Genomic DNA, 27477 nt, shown 5'->3' with positions numbered 1-27477 from the left:
ATATGCCAATGCATATCCCAAGGCGGAATTAAGATTGCCGAAAGAAATATCAACAACCTCAGATATGCTGATGACACAACCTTGATGGCAGAAAGTGAGGAGGAATTAAAGAAACTTTTAATGAAGGTGAAAGAGGAGAGTGCAAATTATGGTCTGAAGCTCAACATCAAAAAACCCCCGAAGATCACGGCCACTGGTCCCATCACCTCCTGGCAAATAGAAGGGGATGAAATGGAGGCAGTGAGAGATTTTACTTTCTTTGGCTCCATGATCACTGCAGATGGTGACAGTAGTCACGAAATTCAAAGACGCCTGCTCCTTGGGAGAAAAGCAATGACAAACTTAGACGGCATCTTAAAAATCAGAGACATCACCTTGCCAACAAAGGTCTGTATAGTTAAAGCCATGGTTTTCCCAGTCGTGATGAATGGAAGTGAGAGCTGGACCATAAAGAAGGCTGATCGCCAAAGAATTGATGCTTTTGAATTATGGTGCTGGAGGAGACTCTTGAGAGTCCCATGGACTGCAAGAAGATCAAACCTATCCATTCTGAAGGAAATCAGCCCTGAGTGTTCACTGGAAGGATAGATCCTGAAGCTGAGGCTCCAATACTTTGGCCACCTCATGAGAAGAGAAGACTCCCTGGAAAAGACCCTGATGTTGGGAAAGATGGAGGGCACAAGGAAAAGGGGACTCGAAGCTACCAGCATGAGTTTGACCAAACTGTGGGGGGCAGTGGAAGACAGGAGTGCCTGGCGTGCTCTGGTCCATGGGGTCATGAAGAGTTGGACACTAAACGACTAAACAACAACAACATATGCTAACGTCTGACTTGAACCACAAATCCAGACAAGCCACGTGGACCAGTTTAGGACCCCTGGTCTATAATGACTGGTCACAGCTCTCCAGGGCAGACTGTAAACCAGCATGGCTCAAAATCAAGCATTTGCATGCAGGAACACACGGCAAAACTTTGCTCTTTCTCCCCAGAGGTTGTGGGGTCAGGAAGACTTGTTGCTCTCTCTCTCTCTTGACTGCAGTCCAGGTTTGATTTCCCTCTCTCAGAAAGCCAACTCAACAAGAGCATGAGTTTTTCAAGCTAGCCCAGTGGTCTGGACACATTAGAGACACGCAACTCACAGCCACATTGTAGATCGCCATGCCCACAGCGCGGTGGTCGTTGATCTTCTCCGTGGAGACTCCCTTTGTCTCATAGGCAAGGAATATGCCCAGAAGCAGCAGCAGCCCTTTGAAGCCATAGAAGATACCTGCAGACAGGGAGAGAGAGGAGAAGGGGTCAACAGGGGCCTTCAAAGTGCTAATGGAGGAGAAGGGTGAAGGGAGAAGGGTGAAGAAGCCATGGGAAAGGCCACTGCAGTGGGTGGTGGAGACTCTGCCCATGGTTCATTGCTGACTGATAGTCATACCCTTCATTTCTATGTGTTTCCATTATTTATACCCCTCTTTTCCTCCAAGAAGCTGAAGGTGGATTGTAGGTGGTTCTGCTCCTCCTCCTTTGATTATCCTCACAACGACCTTGCAAGATCGTTAGGCTGAGAATGAGCGACTGGCCCAAGGTCACCCAGTGAGTTTCTCTCATATATATATATATATATATATATATATATATATATATATATATTTGCTTTCGTAGATTTTCACGGGTACAGGAATGCAGGTTTTGGTGTCCTCGGGTGTCTTCCCGTGTAAAAGTTGGGGTGTCTAGGCGACGTTTCGACGAGGTCTCACTCGTCATCTTCAGGCTGGTGCTTTCGGCTTCTTGTTACTGGAACAGAGCGGGATCTCAATGTTTGAGTTCCTATAAATACTGTAGAGGGGGTGTGGTGTCTAGCCTCCAATGTTCTGGGCAGAGAGGAAGTTCCCAGGCTAGTGTGCCTTTTCTTCTTTTGTTCCTTAATTACTTGAGAGATACCTTGAGTGATTTCTTGAGTGATATCCTGAGTACCACTTAGGTGGGTCATTAGGTGTGGATTAGTTGCTAAAGTCTTTGTGTCTTGACCTCTTGAACTTTCGTCTGAGAGCACAAGCCATGAAACAGGAATTGTGTTGCAGGACTGGGAGAAAGAAGGAAGGATGGATCGCAGTATGTGTGGGACGGTGAACTGAGTTGTTTTGGGTCCTCTCCAGACATCCTTTTTAATTGTACATAATCTGTTCTTGTGGATAGTCTAAGTGTATCCTCAAAATAGACATGGTCCCTTTGCTGGAGCAATAGGCTATAGAATAGTTTTGTACGTGAAGCTTGGCCACCATCAGCTTCCTGTTTTCTGAAGCCAGAAGTGCCGCTTTCTCCCTAGCATATATGGTGTTTAATAGCAATCAGTTGGGTTCAAATCTGGTATTATAGCACCAATTTTGAAAGCCTTGTTTTCAGAAAGGAGGAATGGGTGGTCCATGGACATTACTATAACTAACTTTAAAAGAACCTTGCTCAAACTTACCACCAATTTGCCTAGTCTGGAGACAGTTCACTGATAGCTCAGTCAGTTGAGCATGAGACTCTTAATCTCAGGGTTGTGGGTTTGAGCCCTAAGTCGGGCAAAAGATTGCAGGCGGTTGGACTCGATGACCCTCATGGTCCCTTCCAGCCCTAGGATAATTATTTGGGTTCATGGTGCTGATGGGGTGGTTATACCCAATGTGCTTTTCAACACTCTGCCTGCCAAAGGTTTATGGGAAGTCATACTGCTCCATTTCCAACCAGTGCATGTCCTGCAATTGGCGTGTCCCATTTATGGTGCGCTGTAATATAAAAGTGTCCTTCCAGTTGGGAAGAATGCAGTAGCACTGTGGAAGCAGCAGAGATCCATTAAAGGTAAAGGGACCCCTGACCATTAGGTCTAGTCATGGCCGACTCTGGGGTTGTGGCGCTCATCTCACTTTATTGGCCAAGGCAGCCGGTGTACAGCTTCTGGGTCATGTGGCCAGCATGACTAAGCCGCTTCTGGTGAACCAGAGCAGCTCACGGAAACGCCATTTACCTTCCCGCCGGAGTGGTACCTATTTATCTCCTTGCACTTTGACGTGCTTTTGAACTGCTAGGTTGGCAGGAGCAGGGACCGAGCAACGGGAGCTCACCCCGTTGTGGGGATTCGAACCGCTGACCTTCTGATCGGCAAGTCCTAGGCTCTGTGGTTTAACCCACAGCGCCACCTGCATCCCCAGAGATCCATTCTAATGTACTATTATTGCACCGATGACATGTTGCAGAATGCACACACACACACACACACACACACACACACACACACACACACACAAACACATCCCAGTCTGGCAAGGGCTCTAGTAGTCCTAGGATGGGGAAACAGGTATTCCAGAGGACAGGAAGGAGGGCACAGGCATAGGGAAGAGGGGATGGGCAGAAGCTGGACAAAACCAGCTCACCCAGCCAAGTGTTCATTCTCTCCGAACTGCAGTGCTCCAGCTTAGGGAGGATCAGCACGTCGATGTCACTCTTGGGCTCCTCTTTGGTGAATTCCTGCAGGAGACACAGGAAGGAAGGGTTTAATCACTGAGGAAGATGCGAAACACGAGTTAACAACGATGAGTCACAGTGCCAGCCATTTATTCAGTTGTTGCCTTGTGTGGGCCAAAGAGCGTGTGACGCCGGGCAGAGTCAGGCCTGCCCCAATCACATGCCCAGGAGCAGGCGGAGATGCGGTTCAAACTGGAGAACAGGGCATGTGGCAAATGTGTTTGAACTAGGCCCTCCCCATGCCTGCTGCCTGTTGCTGGGTTTATCTTTCAAACCACAGCCAGGGTTCTACCCTTCCATGTGCCTTTTCTGAGGCAGAAACGGTGGCAAGCTTTCAACACCTCTTGGAAGACCCATCTATTTAAGCGGACTTTCTCCGGCTTGTAGGATTTTATCCCAACGCTCTGTTTTATGACCTGTTGAAATTTACCCAGATGTTTTACCGGCGGGTTCTCTGCTTTTATATGTTTGCTTATGGTGTTGTGTATACATCTTTCTTTTCTCTCTTAATGATCTGGGGCAGATCTACAATGTAACTAATGGAGCTTAAGCTTCAGGCCCCCTAATCCTGGAGGGGGCTCATAGAAGTGACTTCAGCCCACATTGCTTTAAAAAAATTGTGTGTAGTAGACCCCGTCTGAGTCGCACGCTGTGGGTTAAACCACAGAGCCTAGGGCTTGCCAATCAGAAGGTCGGCGGTTCGAATCCCCGCAACCGGGTGAGCTCCCGTTGCTTGGTCCCTGCTCCTGCCAACCTAGCAGTTCCAAAGCACGTCAAAGTGCAAGTAGATAAATAGGTACCGCTCTGGCGGGAAGGTAAACGGCGTTTCCGTGCACTGCTCTGGTTCACCAGAAGCGGCTTAGTCATGCTGGCCACATGACCCAGAAGCTGTATACCGGCTCCCTCAGCCAATAAAGCGAGATGAGCGCAGCAACCCCAGAGTTGGCCACGACTGGACCTCCTTTAACTTTATTTCAACATCCCCAAAGTTTGAGACTCCATAGCACAGATGTTGTAAATGTTTTTGTAAACAACCCCACGGAAGAAGATAACAGTGGTTACCTAGACCTCAGTGGTGGTTTCAAAGGTTCCCCCATAACAGTTCGAGCTTCAAGGCCTCCAAAATGTAGGTCCGCCCCTAGAACTCATTGCGTTTTATATGTTATATGTTTAAAATCCCTTATGGATTTTGTATATTAAGCAGCAGGTAAATGGGGATGATGAATGAATGAAAAATTACTCTGAGAGCAAACCATGTGGATAAACGTGGCACCGGGGTTGACTGCCATTCACTCGCATCCCTTTAGTACTGTAAACTGCAGACCCTGATTTACAAATGATGGGGGGCAGACTGGTTGCTTTGAGTCTGCAGAAGAGCTGCTGCTCAAAGGTTGAGCACCTGCTTTGCATGCAGAAGGCCCCAGGATCAATCCACCGGCATCTTCAGGTGTGATTGGGGATGTCCCCTGGCTGAAATCCAGCCCACCAGCAGTGACTGATCACTGGGAGGCCAACAGTAGGTGGCGCCAGAGCCAATGCTATGCCAAAGCCGTCCCTGACTGGATGCAAGATGGCAGGCTGGTGGGACCCGACTGAAAGCAGACTGAGGTTGAGGAGGGACAGGGGGCCAGTTCCCCCAAAGCACCAGCCTCTACTGTAGCCATCTGAGCTAGATGGACCTATAGTTTGACTCCCTAAAAGCCAGGTTCCTATCTCTTGCCTCTTGGTAGTTGCAACACAGGTGATATTATTAATTTTCAGGCATCTCTATCTGACCGAGAACCAGATGCCAACATGATGCAAGAGAGACTTCTTGAACAAATGAAACTCGCCAGTAATTAATCACTTATCTGTCAAAGGGCAGAGGTTTGCAAACTTCCTGGTTCCAGAAGGGTTGGAATGCAAAGAGGCTTTCCTTAAACACTGAGATGTCACATTCCAAGCCCCCATGGCTGCCTCCTCATCTTGGCCATTGGTTGCCCTCAAATCTCAACTTCTGAATCCTGTGGGCCTTGCTTGACTCACAGTCCTCAGCAGAGAGTTGATAGGCTGAGGAAAGTTGTGTAGCTGTTGCTTGAGGGTTTTAGGGGGCATGTCTTATAGAACAAATGAGAAGAACAGCCGTGGAGCCCCCCCCCCCACCTCAGGAAGGGCCATGGCTCAGTGTCAGGGCACCAACTTCTTATGAAGAAGGTTCCCAGCTTCTCCAGCTTCTCCAAGCTGGGAAGCCCTGCAGAACTGCTCCTGTCTATGTAGATAATGCTGGGGTAGGTGAACTAATGGCGAGTCAGCTCATTTTTCCATCTAGTTCAATGCTGTCTGCACGGACTGGCAGCGGCTCTCCAGGATTTCAGACATTCCCAGTCCTACAACTATCTAGAAGGCTGAGAAACGTGTAGCTGTTGCTTGAGTTTGAGGAGGAGATGACGGGTCTACTGCAACGCGCTCTACATGGGGCTACCTTTGAAGGTGATCCGGAAACTGCAATTAATCCAGAATGCAGCAGCTAGACTGGTGACTGGAGATAAACAACTACCTGACATTCAGTTTTTAATATGTAACGCTGTACTGTTTTTAACACTTGATTGGGAGCCGCCCAGAGTGGCTGGGGAAACTCAGCCAGATGGGTGGGGTATAAATTATTATTATTATTATTATTATTATTATTATTATTATTATTATTCTAGAACAAACGAGAAGAACAGCAGCAGACACACAATTTTATCCAGCCCGGGGACCACAATTCAAGCCGGGCATGGACAACCTTTGACATCTCAGGTGCCAAAGAGCTGGGCAAAGTTAGGTGTGCCTTCAGAATTTGCCTGAAGATGTATAGTGAAGAAACACTAGTGAATGGCACGACTTAGGGGCTGCCATAGGGAATATCCTCTCCTGGGAGATGCAGCTATAGAGAGGGCTCCTTTTGCTGGTACCTGTAAGCACATATCTTTATACCTGTAAACACGAAACCCTGTAAAACTTCTAACCCTTCTGGAATCAGGAAGTTCGCAAGCCTCGGCCTTTGACAGATTAATTATTGGTGACTTTCTTTTGTTCCAGGTTGTCCCTCTTGCATCATGTTGGCCATAACCGCGGCTAATAACTGCTTGTAACGCTTGGTCAGATAGAGATGCCTGAACTTTAATAGCACTGTCAGTGTTGCAACTACCAGGCGGTGGAAGATAGGAACCTGCCTTATAGTGAATCAGTCCATTGGTCCACCTAGCTCTCGATTAGGTGGGCTGCAGTGCAGGCTGGCCCATAAAGAGAAATGGCACACTGTCCCACCAACCTCCGTCTGCTCTCAACTGGCCCCACCAGCCTCCTGTCTCACTACCAGTCATCAGGTGGGCTCTGCCCCTCAGCTCTGGCGCCACCTACTGTCAGTCTCCCTGCCTTCTGCCCTATCAGTCCAAATGGGTAACAGACAGGCTGGCAGTGACTTGCCAGGATTTCAAACAGGGGGCACCCATAACCCTATCTGGAGATACCGGGGATTGAACCTGGGACCTTCTGCATGCAAAGCAGATGCTCTACCTGCTGAGCCGTGGCCCTTCCCCAGATCTGTGATTGGACCGCCTGACTCCCTGGGTGGGATGCTTCTGCAGTGGTTGTGGAGAATGGACCATTCTGCTGTGCTGCTCCCCTGAGCCAAATCGTCATGTAAAACAGTTGTTAGGCCCACAATTTTTTTGGGGGGGGATTATGTCTGCCCTTTCTCCATTGCTGCTCCGAAAGCTGCTTCCGGGGGTGGGAGGTATTTTAGACTGGGGAAATACCCCTTCTCCCAGCATCGGTGCTCCAATTGCAATTGCAGTGTGCCTCTCCAGCTGTATTAAAGTGTGTATCAGGGACCATAGGGAGAACATATAATCGACTTCCTGCGTCCATTTCAGTTCTAAGATGCCAGCCTGGGTTCTGATAAATTTGATATACAGTCGTACCTCGGAAGTAGAATGCTTTGTGAGCCGAACGTCTTGGCTCCTGAACGCCGCAAACCCGGAAGTGAGTGTTTTGGTTTGTGAACGTTCTTTGGAACCCAAACGTCCGATGCGGCTTCCAATTGGCTGCAGGAGCTTCCTGCAGCCAATTGGAAGCCACGCTTTGGTTTTGGAAGTTGAACGGACTTCCAGAACGGATTCTGTTCGGCTTCCGAGGTACGCCTGTAATAAATTTGTATATCCTGCATATGTAGATCTCAGCGTGGTTCACAACGTAAAATAAAATACAAAAGCACAAATATAAGGAAGGTCCCCTAACTGCCACCTTGCAGGATAAGGTGAGGCTGGAAGAGGTTCCCCTTTAAGGCTTTCAGAAGGTATTAAGTATCCCAGGTTTGCAGAATGTCTGCCTATAAAGAAAGGCGGTGATGGCAGGTGGAGGACCCGAAGTCACTTTAACCGGTTCTAGAATTCTCACACGCACGGGAGTTCCACATGGGAATTCCCCAGGAAGCTTGTCCCATGTCAGAAACCAATGGTTACAAGAATATCCGTGTGCAGCAATCGGGGCGTGTTTGTGTGCCAGCGACAAACTGCGCAGAACATGAAGCAACAGCTGTAAATTCTTAAAAAGCAGATTGAACTGATCCTTCGACAAACATCTTAAAACTGCTGTCCGCCGGCGACGTCTTGCCATGAACCCTACGTGTGTCAGGGAGGAGGGAGGGAGAGAGAGAGAGAAAGAAAGAAAGAAAGAAAGAAAGAAAGAAAGAAAGAAAGAAAGAAAGAAAGAAAGAAGCGCACACACACAGATGAGAGACGGGCAAAAGGGGAGTCAGGATTATTACAGTGGGAAGGAGCCAGGAAATTTTGGTGAGATTGGCAGGCTGTGGGAGAACAATGAGTAGAGTTAGGATCAGGAGAGATGGGGGGCGGGGGAACAAGAGGCAAAACGGGAGGTGGAAGAAGATTCTTCCATGGTCTGCAGCTCGGGATAAGTGTGCGTGCAGATGCTTATTAGTGAAAACCATCACTACAGCCCTTCCTGCAAGGTCACGCACTCCACAGAACAATTTGCCTACTGTGAATATAGCATTGCCCTCTTCCACTGCAAAAACAGACAAACCTGTCAGCTCTGTTTTAATAAACAATGCTCTGTCCTCAAAAGAAAGTCAAGCCTGGCTGAAAACCTTGCGCCTGCATTGGACACCCTGTTCCACAACTCTGAAATATATGTAGGCAAGCTGCAGTTGCTCAGGGGTGGCAGAAAGGCACTCTGTGTACGCTCAGTGGTACTGTGGTACCTCAGGTTAAGAACTTAATTCGTTCTGGAGGTCCGTTCTTAACCTGAAACCTGAGCTACCACTTTAGCTAATGAGGCCTCCTGCTGCCGCCACGCCACCGGTGCACAATTTCTGTTCTCATCCTGAAGCAAAGTTCTTAACCCGAGGTACTATTTCTGGGTTAGCGGAGTCTGTAACCTGAAGCATCTGTAACCTGAGGTTATTCCTCTCCATTTTTTCAGTCCACAGGATCCTGCTCTCTATGCTATTTAATACATACATTCAGCTGCTGGGAGTGGTCACCTGGGACTTTAGGCTGAGGGGTCATCAGCACGCTGGTGCTACCCAACTCCATTTGTGCGTAGCAACTGAATCGGGAGAAGTCCTGGACCAGTGCCAGCACTTGGTGGTGATCTGGATGAAACTGAATCTGAGTCCTAGAAAGAAGGAGGTTCCTCTTGGAACTTTGAAGTGTCAGGCATAGCTCTAATGGCTTTAGCCCAAACGTAGCAGAGTTTTCCTGCACAGCGAAGAAGCTAGTTGAGGTGGAAATGACTTGTCAGCTAGACTCAGAATAACTATTTACAGGATTTATTAAAAGGAAAAATAAAACCAGCAGAGTTTCTGCATACAAAACAAAGTAAAATAAATCCTTTCTCTCTCTCTCTCTCTCTTAACCATACAAAGCACTTCTACTCCTAACACACCCACCTAACACAAACTGTGCTAGCATTCCTAGATAACAGAGTTGAGTGCTGGTCGTTAACCAATCAGAGTAAGTAGTTTCTAGGTCAAGCAGACCTTGGCTTTCTGCCAAGAGTAAATTGACACTGCCTTGAGTTAATTGTGTGAAGCCAGAATCTGTAAGTTTTCATGAGAATCAATTAACAGAAACTGAACAGTTCCGTGGGTGGGCGACTCCTGAGCCCAACTCATTGGTCAACTGGCTGCTATGGACGGGGTCACTCTGCCCCTGAAGGAGCAGCTTCATAGAGGTGGTGCTGGATCCATCTGTGGAATCACCGCTAGAGGCCCAGGCGACCTCGGTGGCTGCCTTCGGCCTGTTTCAGCTGATAAGAAAACCACAGCCATTTCTGGAACAGGGTAGCCTGACCCCTATCGTCCATGCTAATCCCCGGACTGGATGACTGCAATGTGAGGCTGTCCTTGAGGCTGACTTGGAAGAAGAAGAAGAAGAAGAAGAAGAAGAAGAAGAAGAAGAAGAAGAAGAAGAGGAGTTTGGACTTGATATCCCGCCTTTCACTCCCCTTCAGGAGTCTCCAAGCGGCTAACATTCTCCTTTCCCTTCCTCCCCCACAACAAACACTCTGTGAGGTGAGTGAGGCTGAGAGACTTCAAAGAAGTGTGACTGGCCCAAGGTGACCCAGCAGCTGCATGTGGAGGAGCGGAGACACAAACCCGGTTCACCAGATTACGAGTCTATCGCTCTTAACCACTACACCACACTGGCTCTCAGAAGCTGCACTGAGTGCAAAATCATAGCTGTCAACTTACAGATTTGAAAATAAGGGACCAGCAGCCTCGAAAATAAGGGATCAGCAGCCAAAATAAGGGATTTTCAGAGCACAGGTATGTTCAACTTCTGAGCCCCTCCAAGCCAAAGGCAGAAAGCCCAGCCAGCAGCCAAACAAAGCCTCAAGCAGTGGTTCCCACAACGCAGCAACCCAGCAAAGGGGATGCAGCAAGGAAAACCACTGTTACCTCTCCGCTGGGAAGTGCTGAGCAAAGGCGAGTCCCAAGGCAACGAAGCCAATTTGATCGGCACAAAGCATGCAAGCTCCACCCCCCAGTCGTTCTTAGACTCCTTATTGGGTGAGCAACGCAGCCATGTAACACAGTTGGAGCCTCCCTCCTCCCTGGCCGGCAGGGAGGGAGGGAGAGGAGCTACTTCCTTTGAAACCCAGGAAATTTAAGGGACATCATCAATAAGGGACAGCAGCGGGACACAGTGCTGGGATAAGGGACATTCCCTCCAAATAAGGGACGCTTGACAGCTATGTGCAAAATGCAACAGCTCAACTTCTGACCGGGACGGAATATCACCATCGTATTATGCAGCTGCTGAAAGAATTGCACTGGTTGCTGCCACTCAGCAAGGCTCAATGCGTTAGTGTAGGTCTACAAAGCCTTCTACAGTACAGCTTGGGACCAGGATACCTAAAAGACTGCCACACTCCCCTGATCACTGTGTTCTGCAGACGGGATTTCAAATGGGAAGGGGGTGGAAGGGATGGGGGAGGGCTGAGCAGCAGTAGCACTACCCTTTGCACTGGGCCAGCTTTCCCAACCTGGCGCCCTCCAACTGTTGCTGGACTGCAACTCCCATGATCCCTGCCTGCTGCTCATGCTGGGAGAGGCTGATTGGTGCTGGAAGTCCAGCATCTGGGAAAGGCTCTTAGATGGCCAGGCTGCTCACCAGAACAGGACAGTTTGAGCATATATCACCAATCCTGGCCCAACTGCACTGGCTGCCATTTGGTTTCCAGGCCCAGTTCAAAGTGCTGGTCTTGACCTATAAAGCCTTACAGGACCTCAATACCTTAAGGACAGCCACTCCCCATACAAACCGACCCACACTCTGCACTTGTCATCTTAGGCCCTTCTCTATGTCCCCCTTCCCCGAGAGGTTTGGAGGGCGGCAACACAAGAACCGGCCTTTTTGGTGGTGGCTCCCCATCTGTGGAATGCTCTCCCCAGAGAGGCTTGCCTGGTGCTATCATTAGATACCTTTAGGCACCAGGCGAAAACATTCCTCTTGGCCGTTAAATAATCTATGGCCTGTTAAAGCTGTGGGGTTGGGTGGACTGTTGTTATGATTATTTTATTACTACGCTGTCTGTTATTATGCCTTTTATTATGTTTTTATTATTGTGCTTCATAAAATGAGTTCTTAATGTTGGACACTGCTCTGGAACCTTTTGATAAAACGGGGTATACAAATCAAATAAATAATAGTAATTAAGGCCTTGTACCGAAAACTGATTTCCTGGTTTGGTTCTGTCACCAATTAAGCCCTGGGCATGGAGCACCTTGTGTATTTGTGGATGTGACTTGTGTTCAGTCACCCTGCAAGCTATTTAAGCCTCCCAGCATGAGCGCCACACGCAAGGGAATTACCTCTGTGGTGCGTTTCAGTGGGTTGACAATTTGCCAGATGGCCAAGATGACGAAGTCGAGCCCGACAAGCAGCCCAACCGTGGCATAGAGCTTCCAGGGCTCCAGAGTCTGGAAGAGAAGAGGAAAGACAGAATGAGGGAACAAGAGGCCTGAGGGCACTTCCAGATGGTTGTTATTTTGGGGTGAGATTCAGTCCCATTGTGGCTGGCTCAGGTTGTGCAGTTATAGCTGCCTGGGAGACCTTGTGCAACAAACCCACTTCCCCAAAGGGTTGGGCATTTTTGTGTGTATATAATTTAAATTTTCTGTTTTACTATTTAAAATACTTATTTAAAATACTTATTTAAACATCCTTAAAATATCAAGGACTTCTCTCCTCTTTCCATGGTTCATTTAACATATCATAAATCCCTGCATATTTTACAAAAAACTAAACCATTCAGTATTCCATTATTACATCCATCAAAACTTATTTACACTGTTGAATTTATCTTAATGCCGCCAACGTTTTCAAGTGTACACAGTTTCCCCCCACAGTATACTCAATAAACATTTTCCAGTCTTCTCTCATCGTATGTTCTTCTCGTTCTCTTATTCTATACGTTAAATCTGCAAGCTGAACATTTTTTGCCAATTTAAGTTGCCATTCAGCGTTGGGCGTTGTTGTTTTTTTGAGAAGGAAAGTGGTGGGAAAATCAGTGTGAAATGTGGGATAATGCTTGCTTTGACGCAATGCCATCTGCGCCCCCTGCACACAATTCGGAATGAACGCTCAGTCGATGCCCAATGTCACCTAATCTCCCAGCAAACTAATCAGGATGAGCGCTCAAAAGACGGGGAGAGCCCTGAGTCAGCTGAAAGGGGTGTTCCAGAATACGCAAAAAAACATTCACAGAGGTCAAGCACAGAGGCTCCCCTCTAAGGCACACCTGAGATTCGCTATATTGTATGAACCGCTCCACCCAAAAGCCTTTAACCTAGAGACACACCTGCCAGATATGAAGTAGGCAACCTTAATCTGCATTAGCAATTCTGGAAGACCAAAACAAGGGAGCGGTAGTGTTGATTTCAGATAGGTTTCTTCTGAAATGGGTGGCTTCGGTCTTGCGATCACCCCCAAAGCCCCCACCCATAACTGCACAAATGCTGGGAACTATAGTTTGCCAGGGTCCCCAACAGCCTTAACAAACCATAGTTCCCAGAATTCTTTGGTGGAAGCTGTGCAATTTACAGGTATGGTGCATGCATAGTTCTCGCCCAATGCTCCCACGGTATCTTCGCACACCATCTAGCCAGTCACAACTGTTTCATAAATAATGGCGTTTCAAAGAGAGGCCTTCTCAGCACCAAACGGCTGAAGGCTCTCCCTACTGCACGGTGGTGTTACCTGCAACCGAAAACCTCAAAGCGTCTTGCGGCCAGCAAATCTTATTACAGCAGAAACATCCACAGACTAGAGCCCACTTCATCATAATCATCAATTAAATTTATATACCACCCTTTATCCAGAGATCTCAGGGTGGTTCACAAGATAAAAATGCAGGATAAAAGCACAAAATAGAAACTTAAAGCAAAAACACCACCCCTCAATCCATAGAAGCTTATGCCACAAACAAATTGTGAACCTTTCACGTGCTAAAAAAAAAGACTATTTGTATCGCTTCTCGGCCTTTTGGCTAACATCAAGTGTAAAAAAAGACTATTTGCTGGGTTTTGCCATAGTGCAGACGTAACATGGCTACACCTCTGAAAGCTACGCAACTAGAAGGGGGAACCTGAGTTGGACTCAAACTCCCATCAGCCCTCAGCCGGCATGGCCCAAGCATCATGGATGATGGGAGTTGTAGTCCAGCCACGCTTGAAGGGCCACACCGACTCCCTCATCCTTGCTAGGCAGTTCGTCTCTGGCGGCATAATAAAGCAGGTCAAAGCGTCTCACCTTCCGCCGTTCTTTCTTCTCTTCTTTCTTGGTGAAAACAGTGTGCACCCACCAGATCTTGGTGAACATGCTGCCGTAGCCCAAGCTGAAGCCCAAGCCCAGGAGCCAAAGACGAGCCTGTGGATTGGACATCCCACAACAGCAACAGAAGAGCATGTTGAAGAGCAGTGCCACATTTTGCACAACATACCCAAGAACTGCCAGACCTCCCCACAAAACTGTAGCACAAAGACAAACTAGGCATTATGGAGGCAACCTGGATGGAAAAGCCATGTGGTTGCCAGTCTAGAGTGGAGAGGGCTTTAAAATGCAGCTTCAGTGGGTGCTCTCTCTCTGTGTCCCCCATCCCCCCAAAAAACGCTGATTTACCACAGCTTATTGTCTCAGTAAGGGACATGGGTGGCACTGTGGGTTAAACCACAGAGCCTAGTGCTTGCCGATCAGAAGGTCGGCAGTTTGAATCTCGTTGCTCGGTCCCTGCTCCTGCCAACCTAGCAGTTCAAAAGCACATCAAAGTGCAAGTAGATAAATAGGTACCACTCCAGCGGGAAGGTAAACGGCATTTCTGTGCGCTGCTCCGGTTCGCCAGAAGCGGCTTAGTCATGCTGGCCACATGACCCGGAAGCTGTACACCGGCTCCCTCGGCCAATAAAGCAAGATGAGCGCCGCAAACCCAGAGTCGGCCACGACTGGACCTAATGGTCAGGGGTCCCTTTACCTTTACCTTTAGTGTCTCTGTATAATATTATGATACCAGAAGCATCACCTGTTAGGAGGGAAATGGCTGGAAGAGTCCAATCTCCCATCTCACCACTTCTCCCAGCCTTGCCTAATCTGCTGCCTTCCAGAGGTTTTGGACCAGAACTGCCAGCAGTCTCACCCAGCTGTGCTGCCAGAGGTGGACAGGAGTTGTGGGCACCATTTTGGGGAAGGAAGACCTCTGCCGTATTTTAAATTCTCAATCCCACCCACTCAAGTTCCATGTGAATTTTGCAAAACTGGCTGGGTTGTGCTGCTGTAACGCACCATCTATTCCAGTCTTGTTCCCTGCTGTTTTGATTTCCCTCCCATGTTTCCTCTGTCATCCTCCTGCCTCTTTCTCCACCTCAGGTCTGGGGAACCTGCATTGGACTCCAACTCCCATCAGCGCCCAGCATGGCCAAGTGTCATGGTTGATGGGAGCTGTATTTGGAAGCATGCTGCCTTAGATAAACCTCCTTTCTTCAAGGTTTTAAAGCCAAGGCTGGGTGGCCATCGGTCATGGATGCTTTAGTTGAGATTCCTGCACTGCAGCAGGTTCAACTAGAATGACCCTTGGGATCACTTCCAACTTTTCAAAAGATTCCACCAATGGTGTCCCTGAAAATTTTTACACATCACTTGGGAAGACAGGCAAACTAACACCAGTGTACTGGAAGAAGCAAAGATCACCAGTGTTGAAGCAATGATTCTTCAACACCAACTTCGTTGGTCTGGTCATGTTGTGCGGATGCCTGATGATCGTCTTTCAAAGCAACTACTCTATTCCAAACTTAAAAATGGAAAGCGTAGTGCTGGTGGTCAACAAAAGAGGTTTAAAGACTGTCTCAAGGCAAATCTTAAAAAATGTAGTATAAAGGTAAAGGTACCTCTGACCATTAGGTCCAGTCGTGGCAGACTCTGGGGTTGTGGTGCTCATCTCGCTCTATAGGCCGAGGGAGCTGGCGTACAGCTTCCGGGTCATGAGGCCAGCATGTCTAAGCCGCTTCTGGTGAACCAGAGCAGTGCACGGAAACACAGTTTACCTTCCTGCTGGAGTGGTACCTATTTATCTACTTGCACGTTGACGTGCTTTCAAACTGCTAGGTTGGCAGGAGCAGGGACCGAGCAATGGGAGCTCACCCCGTCGTGGGGATTCGAACCGCCGACCTTCTGATCAGCAAGCCTTCGGCTCTGTGGTTTAGACCACAGCGCCAAACACTGACAACTGGGAAACACTAGCCTGCGAGTGCTCCACTTGGAGAACAGCCTTTACTAAAGTGTCATGGGCTTTGAAGACACTCGAACTCAGGACACAAGGGAGAAGCGTGCTAAGAGAAAGGCACGCTTGGCAAATACACACCATGATCAACTCCCGCCTGGAAACCAATGTCCCCGCCAATCCAGAATTGGCCTCCACAGTCACTTACGGACTCCCTGTTAAAACTGTGTTTATAGAAGACAATCTTACTCGGCTATGAATGATTGCCAAAGAAGAAGACTTCCAACTCTATGATTCTAATAAAGTAGAGGTAGAACATAGCCATTGTGGCTAGTAGCCAGTGATTGCTTTGTCCTCCATGAATTTGTCTAATCCTCTTTCAAAGCCATCCAAGTTGGAGGCTATTGCTTACAATTCTCTAATGGAAGCGTCAAGACTGGAACCTACTTTTACCCATTGGTAAAATACAGCAGGACGCACCAACTTTACTTAAGCTTCAATGGTCAATGAAGATTTTACATTGTCTGCTCTGCTAAATAATATTCCCATGCTGCTGACTGAATGGGTGTGGCAACAGAAGAGAAAGAGAGTATTTTACAGCAGCCTTGCAATGTAGTTCAGGGGCAGGGTTGAGGCTAGTTTGGTTTTGCAACCCAAAACGGTCCTTGGAGCGGAAACCTTGCACTCCATCGAGTTGCATGCATATACCTCTAAACGTGTTATAAAATTAAAAAAGGAATCAATTTTCCCACAGATTCCTAGTTAGAAAGCGCATCAAATCCTCCACTGCCTGCTACCTTTTGCTCTCTTTTTTCGGTGGTGGGAGGAGGCAAATTGGTGCCTGAGTGTTGCTATGTCAAAACTTGGATTTCGTCCATCAATTTCCATGGGGAGCTCTCGCTTCTATCCCAGGGGAAGATGGAAAAAGAAGAGAGCTACGGGTCTCAGAAACAGCCCTATGCGTGATCTAACTGGGAGGTCTATGTCCAACAGACGATGCCCCAGACCTCTAGAGAGTCTCTCATGTACCTGGCAAACAAAGGGAAAGAGGCCCTTGCTGATGTGGAGGCCATCCAGTCCGAGCGGGAAGACAGATGCTTGCGCCAGTGCGCAACCCACGGCTGTCATGTTGTTGAGGTACGGCTGTGAGTTCTGGATGTATCTGTGAAGGAACGGAAGGTGTGAGAGACCTAAAGCGGGGATTTGCATCAGAAAGGATCTAAACCAGGCTGCCCTCGATGCCCACATTATGAAGTTGCTTGTATATTTTGTGAGATGTGTTGTATGATATATATACAGTGGTACCTCAGGTTACAGACGCTTCAGGTTACAGACTCTGCTCACCCAGAAATAATACCTCGGGTTAAGAACTTTACCTCCGGATGAGAACAGAAATCGCGCGGCAGCAGCGGGAGGCCCCATTAGCTAAAGTGGTGCTTCAGGCTAAGAACAGTTTCAGGTTAAGAACGGACCTCCGGAATGAATTAAGTACTTAACCCGAGGTACCACTGTATATATATTATTTGAAGTCGCTTATTTGTATATTTCTATATTTTGAATGACATCATACCAATTATATATTTACTAACAGCTATTAGCCAGCGTGTTGCGTTTGCATTTTTGTAGATTGTCACATTTTGCAACACAGGGGTTTGTGTTTGTTCACATTATGGGGAGCAACAGATTAAAGGTGGTGTCGGATAAATGGTGTCTAACACAGAGTCTTGCATAGGGGGATAAGACAGATGCCAAGTCCTCTCGGAAAATGTATGGATCTGTATCTGCACTGGGAACCTACCCTTGCATGTTATTAGCTCACTTTTTATAAGGCATCTGCATGACGTCATGATCAAAATATACTGTATTTTTCGCTGTATAGGATGCACCAGACCATAAGACGCACCTAGTTTTAGAGGGGGAGAACAAGAAAAGAAATTTCTCTCGCTCTCTGCGCAGCGTCCCTTCAGCGAAGCGGCAGAAGAAACGGAGCCCCTTCCATTTCTCCTCCCGCTTCGCTGAAGGGGCGCTGCGCAGAGAGGGAAAGCTGCGCAGCGCCTCTCCAGCAAAGCGAAGTCAGGAGAGCAAGAGGGATCGGTGCGCACCGATCCCTCTTGCTCTCCTGGCTTCGGCGAAAGCAACGCGAAGCCTCCGAAGCGCAGCGGGAGCGCTCCTGCTGTGCTCCGGAGGCTTCGTGTTGCTTTCGCTGAAGCCATGGAGCTTGCATTCACTCCATAAGACGCACACACATTTCCCCTTAATTTTTGGAGGGGGAAAAGTGTGTCTTATAGAGCGAAAAATACAGTACTCCTCCCATGTTTTCCCTTCTCAGCTTCTAAGGCTTCCCACCATGCCCCGACTTTACAAAATCCAACTTCTAAAAACTGAATGGAGCAGCTGCACAAATTCCTCAGGTGCAGATGACTCGCTGAGCTGCTATTCCATAGCTCTACCAGCAGAAGAGTGGGTGACTAAGTAGGTTGAGGGTTACCCACCTGACGTGCCCGTTGTAGATGTTGAAGGCCAAGCAGATGATGGCCAACAGGATACCCACGCTGGAGAGCACCGAGACAGAAATGAAGAGTTTCTGGGAGAGGTACCGGAAAGTGATGATGACCTTTGTGTAGTCAGCTGGCGGGACACCGCCTGTAGGGTATGGGGGGGGGGGGAGAACAGAGAAACTCAGGCACCGGGGAGCGCCTCATAGTACTTTCCACCATTAGCATCCAGGAAGACTATGTTCTTTTTCCCCCATGAATGGTTTTGCTTACCCCTTTCTGTGACCCTGGAAGACAGAGGGCAAGTTGGCACCAGCCAATCTGACAACAACAAGGCCGCCATGTGTATGGATGTGGCTGTGTGGAAACTGCCCTGAATGGCTCAACAAGCGCATAGACTGCCTCCTGACTCAACCCAGTTTCACATATTTCCCAAGGTCATAGCTGTCAACTTTTCCCTTTTCTTGCGAGGAATCCTATTCGGAATAAGGGAATTTCCCTTTAAAAAGGGAAAAGGTTGACAGCTATTGCCCAAGGTGCTTTACAGCAGCTTGGTCTCAGCAGACACTGGGACTTGACTTGTTTTTAAAGATATCTATCTCTATTTCTCTGTGTCTCTATCAATCTATCTCTGTGTGTATGAGTAGTAAGAGAACCATGTATGGCACCTTTAGCTACTGGGAGGAAAGATGGGATTTAAATGCAGTAAATAAAATACACACACACACACACACACACACACACACACACACACACAGAGTCTAATTTTTCATTCACTTTTGTGAATAGCCACACCTATTTACAAATAAAATGAACCCAAGAAGTCAGGAAATTGAAAGTATTGTATGAACTATTTTGTATGCATTATATCCCCTTCATGGGGATGAGCCAACAGTGTGACGCGGCAGCTAAAAAGCCAATGCAATTCTGGGCTGCATCAATAGGAGTATAGCATCTAGATCAAGGGAAGTAATAGTGCCACTGTATTCTGCTCTGGTCAGACCTCACCTGGAGTACTGTGTCCAGTTCTGGGCACCACAGTTCAAGAAGGACACTAACAAACTGGAATGTGTCCAGAGGAGGGCAACCAAAATGGTCAAAGGCCTGGAAACGATGCCTTATGAGGAACGGCTAAGGGAGCTGGGCATGTTTAGCCTGGAGAAGAGGAGGCTAAGGGGTGATATGATAGCCATGTTCAAATATATAAAAGGATGTCACATAGAGGAGGGAGAAAGGTTGTTTTCTGCTGCTCCAGAGAAGCGGACACGGAGCAATGGATCCAAACTACAAGAAAGAAGATTCCACCTAAACATTAGGAAAAACTTCCTGACAGTAAGAGCTGTTTGACAGTGGAATTTGCTGCCAAGGAGTGTGGTGGAGTCTCCTTCTTTGGAGGTCTTTAAGCAGAGGCTTGACAACCATATGTCAGGAGTGCTCTGATGGTGTTTCCTGCTTGGCAGGGGGTTGGACTCGATGGCCCTTGTGGTCTCTTCCAACTCTATGATTCTAGGATTCTATGGATCACTGCCTTGTCATGGCGAAGGGGCTTGAATAGCTATCAGCTATGCTGTGCATGGCCACTCAAGATGGACAGGTCATAGCCAAGAGTTTAGACTAAATGTGATCCACCTGGAGAAGGAACTGGCGATCCACTCCAGTATTTTGCCAAGAAAACTCCATGGACATAAAAAAAGAGAAGCTTTGAGAAGAAAGTGAGAGTTTCCAAGGCATGTTCTGGTTCATGGGGTCACGGAGAGTCGAACACGACTAAGACGATTAAACTAAGGTTACCAGACGTCCCCGTTTCCCGGGGACAGTCCCCAGATTTACAAATCAGTCCCCTGACAAAACCCATCTATTTAGCAGGAAGTTGAAAAGTGTCCCTGGATTAATTGGAAAAAAAAAATCTGGTAACCTTAGACTAAACAACAACAACATGCATTATATATTTTATTTTGGGTCCTGCGAGAGTCACACAACTGGTTGCCATGCCTAAAACGTCAGTCTCTTACCAATCCATTTTTCATTGTTGTACCAGGAGAGATTATCCTTGGTGCTGTCATAATACCCGATCTTCTTATAGATGCCATCTGTTGGCAGAAGGAAGCATTACATACAGTAGGGAGGTGAAGCATTGATGCTGGGTAGGAAAGTGGAACAAACCCCTTGCGGTGCAGGGGATGGGCCTGTGGCTCTCAACTTAAATTTTGTGCGGATGTGGGGAACATGGAAGGAACGGGGAGGGGGGAGAGAAAATGAGGGGGAAGCCTAAATGGATGAAAAGCAGGGGGGGAGGGGGAGTCCAGACCTTTGGCTGGGTGGAGAGAGAGCGAGAGAGATGTCAGAATGAGAGAGGGAGAAAGAAAGGGGTGTTAAAGAAGTTAACAAATAATAAGACAATGAATAATGGGAGGCTGGGATTGATCAGGAGCAGTACTGCACGTGGCATATGGGGTCTGCCCAAAGTATCACGGGCCACACAGAACAGCTGCCTTGCAGGAATGTGTCAAAAGAGAAACCAACACACCCAGCACAACAACAATGATCCTTGCTCACCCTGAAGCTGTTCAATGAGGGTCCAGGCCATCCGAGAGCCGCTGGCATCAAAGACCACATGTCCCTGGTGAGGAAAGGGAAAGGGAGTTGCATATTCAGTAGTTGGGCCTGGTGAGCACTTCATGTTCCCAATTCCTACAGTTATAATTTGTGGGTTGCCATCTGTTTTTATTCGGATCTTCATCTGATTTTAAGATGTATTTTAATTGATTGTTTGATTTTATTGTTTGTTGAATTTATTATATACTCTGCTGTTAGCCGCCCTGAGCCCGGTCCTGGCTGGGGAGGTTGGGATATAAATATAATAATAATAATAATAATAATAATAATAATAATAATAATAATAATATTTCCAGTGCTTTTCAGGGGGGTGCAGGGGTACACATACCCCTAAACATTTTGTGAATCTTTGTACTTTTGTCCATTTACTGTACAGTGGAACCTCGGGTTGCGAGCGTGATCCATGCGGGAGGCACGTTCGCAACCTGCAGCATTCACAACCCGCAGCGTCGCATCTGCACACATGCAGGACGCGATTTGGTGCTTCTGCGCATACGCAAAGCGCCGAAACCTGGAAGTAACCTGTTCCAGTACTTCTGAGTTTCGGCGCGTCCGTAACCTGAAAATGCGTAACCCAAAGCGTCTGAAACCCGAGGTACCACTGTATTTATTTTTCCTGATTTGAACTATAAAATGGTGATTTTCTTGAGTCAAAATGAGAGTTACCCCTAAACATTTTTAAGGGAAAAAAGCACTGTGCATATCAATACAGGGTCTCCCAAGTTTCAGGGTGGCATGCAAATACTATACAGACAGACAGACAGACAGACAGATATGTGGGCATTTCTAAATCCCAAACATCCACATTCTGCCCCAAGCGGACCAGATTCAAGAGCCACGCACAGAGACTCCCTCAAAGGCTGAAGAGTTGAGGGCTCGGTAGATCTCATCTGTGATGGTTCTGTTGTTATAATTGAAGTCTTCCAGCCGCAGGCCCTTCTTCACCAGCTCCGTGGAGGTTTTGTTGAGTGCAAGTGCCAGGGCCCAGATGGCATCATAGGCCAGCGGAGCCTCCTGGAAGCCTCCCGTTTCCTCTGGGGATTTTTCCACCCGCTTCGTCAGCTTCTCAATGAACTCCTGTGATGTCTGCAGGGGACAAAAGTGTTAAGTTGTGGGTGAACATATCAGACGACACAGCGATTCTTCAAACAGCTCTTCTTTATTCAGATGCCAGAACAGAACTGAACTGAAGGGCTCAGTCAGCCTGCTTATATAGAGCTCCGGTACCTTGTTACTGTAACAACTTTCTAAAACTATCCAATCACTGAACATCACTTTCGATCCTTCATTTGCATAACTATCTACAGTATCCCCCTGCTGGCCCAGGGTGAGAACTTCAGTACATAACAAAAAGAAAGATTGAAAATGATTCCCAGACATGTAAATTATGGATAAGGTTGGATGGATAATGTGTTGTCTCTGTATCACGATTTGATTTTGCAACAGGATTGAGCCTTAAAGTTGCAGCAATTTTGTTTTTCCAGGTACCCCTGTCCTTCCACCCCATGTTGACTCTATAATGGCATTTTAATGTTTTGATGTTTTGATGTTGTATTTTAATCTGGTTTTTAAGTTGTATTTCAATCAATTTGTTTTTATATCGGTTGTTAGCTGCCCCGCTTCCCCCCTCCCTTATTATTATTATTATTATTATTATTATTATTATTATTATTATACGTAAGTTAATCCTACCTAGTAAAAAAGAAAAAAAACCAATGGCTTCTCAAAGATCTGGTGTAAAATTCTTAAGACTGAATAAAGTTTTAAAAGTATTAACTGTCACATGAATCAACTCTCTTTAACAGACAGAAATCCATTAAGATGAAATCTTGCTTTAAAAATCTGGGAGGGGGGAAGCGGGTTTTTAAAATTTGGTTTTTGTCTATTTGGGATATTACAAAAGTTTCTCGTTCCCTTTGGCAGTGTATATTGCTTTCACCATTGCTCATAACCTGCAACTTGAGCAAACGTCTGGTTTCTGTGTTTTTTAAATCACCTCTCAGCTTGAACCAGACCTCTCCAGACTTTCGCCTTGGAGCCAGTTCTCAACAACAAGAGTTAGGCTTGGGACATTTGACAACATTTGCGGCTTAGGACCCTTGTATCTACGGGACCGCCTCTCCTGGTATGCCCCACAGAGGACCTTAAGGTCCATGAATAACTATAGTTTAGAGGTCCCGGGTCCTAAGGAAGTCAGACTATCCTCCACCAGGGCCAGGGCCTTTTCAGTGATGGCTCCGACCAGGTGGAATGCTCTGTCCCATGAGACTAGGGCCCTTCAGGATTTAACCTCCTTCCGTTGGGCCTGTAAGACAGAGCTATTCCAACTGGCCTTTAATTTGAATTCAGCCTGATCTTTTATTTCCCTTCTCTTCCCTCCCCCTCCCTTTTTATGAAGATCACCCACTCTGAGACCCCACAGCTAATTCTCCCTTGACCTCCTTGCTGGCCCAAGTAGGACCAATTAAGCCAGCTAGCCCTGGGGATTATCTGATTGATTTTTGAATTTTATTGTTATTCATGTTTTTATACTGAATTTTATGCTGCTTTTATAATTAAGTGATTTAAAGTGTTTTAAATTTGTTGTTAGCCACCCTGAGCCTGGTTTTTGAACCGGGAAGGTCAGGGTATAAATAAAAAAATATTATTATTATTATTATTATTATTATTATTATTACTATTACTATTATTATTATTATTATTATTATTATTATTATCACCTCAGAACACCTGCAAAGTGCATTTCCTTTGCGGGCAACAAATCGGAGCCATCCTCTATGGCGAGGGTTTCCAAACATCGGAGCGTGACTTCCAGGCAAGCGTAAAAACCCCAACATTTGACATTTAAAAAGGTAAAGGGACCCCTGACCATTAGGTCCAGTCATGGACAACTCTGGTGTTGTGGTGCTCATCTCACTTTATTGGCTGAGGGAGCCGGCGTACCAGAGCAGCGCACGGAAATGTCATTTACCTTCCTGCCGGAGCAATACTTATTTATCTACTTGCACTTTGACGTGCTTTCGAACTGCTAGGTTGGCAGGAGCAGGGACTGAGCAACGGGAGCTCACCCTGTCGCGGGGATTTGAACCGCCGACCTTCTGATTGGCAAGTCCTAGGCTCTGTGGTTTAACCCACAGCGCCACCCACACCTCCCATGCCCTCTGAGATGCTCCCTCACCATATTGGAGATGCTGCGTGTGTTCTCTGGGTTCAACATGACAATTTCGGTGGTGATGTGACCCTCCACAGCCTCCCTCATCTCCTCCTCGGTGCAGTTAATATTCGCATCCTTGATGCGGAACCAGTTGTCAGCGTACCAGCCAATCAGGAACCAGACGTACTTCTTCCCAAACAAGCGCTCCTTGTAAACCTGTCCCCAATGCCGCAAGAGAGGAGAAAAGAAGGTTCGCCAATAGCTAGAGTAGTCCAGTCAGGGCCATGCCATGGTTTGCATTTTATCTCAAGCCTCCTATCACCCATTCTAGGAGGAAGGGCTGTAGCTTAGTAGGTAAAGCTCTGCTTTGCCTGCCGAGAGTCGCAAGTTCAATCCCCGACATCTCTAGTTAAAGCAGGGAATGAAGGAAGCATCTTCGCTACAGCCTCTTGTATTCCCAGAGAGGAACCTCCGCCCTGGACACTCACCTCACAGAAGACCTTCCGCGCCTCCGTCTCATAAAAGAGTCCAACGATGATACGGGCATCTTGGCGCTGTAAGGGGGAAAATAGGATCAGGTGGCTGGAGGGGATTTCTACGGAATCAAGCGCGATCAATTACTTATCGCAGATTGATTGGTTGTATTTCTATGCCTCTTTTCATTCAGACGAGTCCCAAAGCGGCTTACAAGCAACGGTTGACAATAACAGAGCAGAACGTCACAAATACAGCACAAATCATATCGAAGAACTAACAAATCGTCAGCAAAACGACCCCAAATTATCAAGGAGACAATTACCGCCTATGAAACAGAACTACTAAAAATAAGGTAAGCGTCGCAATTGCAAGGAAAATCGCATCACAGGATTCACAAAGTGCTACAGCATTCATAATCTATAAAACAACAGTATTAACAACATTCCCAAAACAGCAACCAAAAATAAACCAAGAATTGCTGAATTCACGCACACATTCTCCTCACCCCCATAACTCAAACTTTTCATGTATCTTTTAATGAATTGAACATATGAGCACGGAGTTTGCTTCACACACATACACAACTGGGCCAAAGGCCCATCTTGTCCAGCATTCTGGACCCTCCAAGTGTCCCTATTTTCCAGTCCTGGATTTACAGAAGCTGTCCCTGATTAGATCCCAGAATGTCCCCCTTTTCCTTAGGAAGTGGCTATTTTCATCAGAGAAATGTTGGAGGGTATGGAGTTATGTGAACCCCCTCCCCAAGCCAAGGAGATAAGTAACTTTACAACCTTTAGAAAATATTGGAAGGTAGCCCTGAATAGGGATGTTTTAAAATGTTTAATGTTTTATTATGTTTTTATATATGTTGGAAGCTGCCGAGAGTGGCTGGGGCAACCCAGTCAGATGGATGGGGTATTAGGAGGAGGAGGAGGAGGAGGAGGAGGAGGAGGAGGAGGAGGAGGAGGAAGAGGAGGAAATGCTGATTTTCATCGGAGAAATGGTGGAGGGTATGGTAGCCTGTTCTCTTAGTGGCCAACCAGATGACTCTGAGAATCCCACAAGCAAGATCTGAGCTCTCCCTGCTTAGAGTTCCCTAGCTTTTATAGTTACCGTATTTTTTGCTCTATAAGACGCACCAGACCACAAGACGCACCTAGTTTTTGGAGGAGGACAACAAGGGGGGGAAAATATTCTGAATTTCAGAAGCCAGAACAGCTGCGCAGTCAAAGCAGCAATCCCTCTTGCTGTTCTGGCTTCTGGGATAGTTGCGCAGCCTGCATTCACTCCATAAGACGCGCACACATTTCCCCTTACTTTTTAGGAGGGAAAAAGTGAGTCTTATAGAGCAAAAAATACGGTAGCTTAGTGTTATGCAAGCAGTGGCGTAGGAAGGTCAGGTGGTACCTGGTGTAGAAAATTTATTGTCACCGCCCCCCCCACATTGACTTTTTTTTTTGCCTGCAAAAATGGTTTTACGTTATTTCATATTTTCTTGCAAAGGAAATAATAATAATAGTAATAATAATAATAATAATAATAATAATAATAACAACAACAACAACTTTTATTTATATCTTGCCCTTCCTGACCAAAGTCGGGCTCAGGGCGGCTAACATCAGATACATAACATTGCTATAAAATCAAGCAATAATTAAATTACCTCCTAAAAACGTGTCAAAATCAAATTAAAGTCTAATTAGATGGCTTTCCGCAGGGTTAGGGTTGGGATCAGTAGGTGCTCCAATGAATTGAAATTTCAGCCTTCACGACATAGGAAAACGGCCAAGTAAACAGCTATTTTTATGGACGAGGGTCAACATATTAACTGATAAACTGATATGCATGAAATTCCATATATAGCTATATAATCCCCAGTGTAGTAAAATAAGACCGTTGGAGCAGGCATTTTCAAAAAAAAGTTTTTTATGAACCACCCTAAAAAAGGTAAAGTTAAAGGTACCCCTGACCGTTAGGTCCAGTAGCGGACAACTCTGGGGTTCCGGCGCTCATCTCACTCTATAGGCCGAGGGAGCTGGCGTTTGTCCGCAGACAGTTTTTCCGGGTCATGCGGCCAGCATGACTAAGCCGCTTCTGATGAACCAGAGAAGCGCATGGAAACACCGTTTACCTTCCCACCAGAGCGATACCCATTTATCTACTTGCACTTTGACGTGCTTTCGAACTGCTAGGTTGGCAGGAGAAAGGACCGAGCAACGGGAGCTCACTCCATCACAGGGATTCGAACCGCCGACCTTCTGATTGGCAAGTCCTAGGCTCTGTGGTTTAGACCACAGCGCCACCTGCGTCCCATTATGAACTACTCTAGTAGGGCAGTAATTGTTCCTTGATAATTTGTCACACACCCCCATGATGGCACCAGGGGTGGCCCGCCCCGCTGCCCCCCCTTTCCTACACCCCTGCCAACCAGCTGCCTCTTTGAAGCAGAGCATTAAAGTGATGGTTGTTCTCCTTTGTTTGTCACAGCAGGCAACCACTGCTCAGAGGTACGCTACTATCTCTTATTAAAAGGTAAAAGGACCCCTGACCATTAGGTCCAGTAGTGACTGACTCTGGGGTTGTGGCGCTCATCTCGCTTTACTGGTCGAGGGAGCCAGTGTACAGCTTCCGGGTCATGTGGCCAGCATGACAAAGCCTCTTCTGGCGAACCAGAGCAGTGCACGGAAACACCGTTTACCTTCCCACCAGAGCGGTACCTATTTATCTGCTTGCCCTTTGACGTGCTTTCGGACTGTTAGGTTGGCAGGAGCAGGAACCGAACAACGGGAGCTCATCCTGTCGGAGGGATTCGAACCGCCGACCTTCTGATCGGCAAATCCTAGGCTCTGTGGTTTAACTCACAGTGCCACCCGCGTCCCTACTATCTCTTATTATGGGAATGCTATTTATGAGCAATCTGAGTTAGTCTGATTCTTTCCAAAAAACAACAACCCCCAAAACCATCAAAGCTACTG

At 47.0% G+C, this 27477-nt stretch overlaps 1 protein-coding gene across 1 annotated transcript in view; it reads right to left on the bottom strand.

Moving 5' to 3' along the window:
• Positions 1-27477, bottom strand: part of GABBR1 (gamma-aminobutyric acid type B receptor subunit 1) — a 168876-nt gene that overhangs the window by 9059 nt on the left and 132340 nt on the right. Inside the window, exons 11-21 of the mRNA XM_083723342.1 lie at positions 24514-24579; positions 24050-24241; positions 21715-21957; positions 20812-20875; positions 20268-20345; positions 18253-18403; positions 16790-16922; positions 13801-13917; positions 11862-11969; positions 3409-3502; positions 1141-1268 (exon numbers count right to left, since the gene is read on the bottom strand). Of these exons, the coding sequence (XP_083579468.1) occupies positions 1141-1268; positions 3409-3502; positions 11862-11969; positions 13801-13917; positions 16790-16922; positions 18253-18403; positions 20268-20345; positions 20812-20875; positions 21715-21957; positions 24050-24241; positions 24514-24579 (1374 nt within the window). The remainder of the gene's footprint in view (positions 1-1140; positions 1269-3408; positions 3503-11861; positions 11970-13800; positions 13918-16789; positions 16923-18252; positions 18404-20267; positions 20346-20811; positions 20876-21714; positions 21958-24049; positions 24242-24513; positions 24580-27477) is intronic.

The sequence above is a fragment of the Podarcis gaigeae genome (genome assembly GCF_964106915.1).
Source record: "Podarcis gaigeae genome assembly, chromosome: 2".
In the NCBI taxonomy this organism is placed as follows: Eukaryota; Metazoa; Chordata; class Lepidosauria; order Squamata; family Lacertidae; genus Podarcis; species Podarcis gaigeae.
Note: the sequence above shows the minus strand (reverse complement) of the source record. Positions and strands in the feature narration are given on the sequence as shown.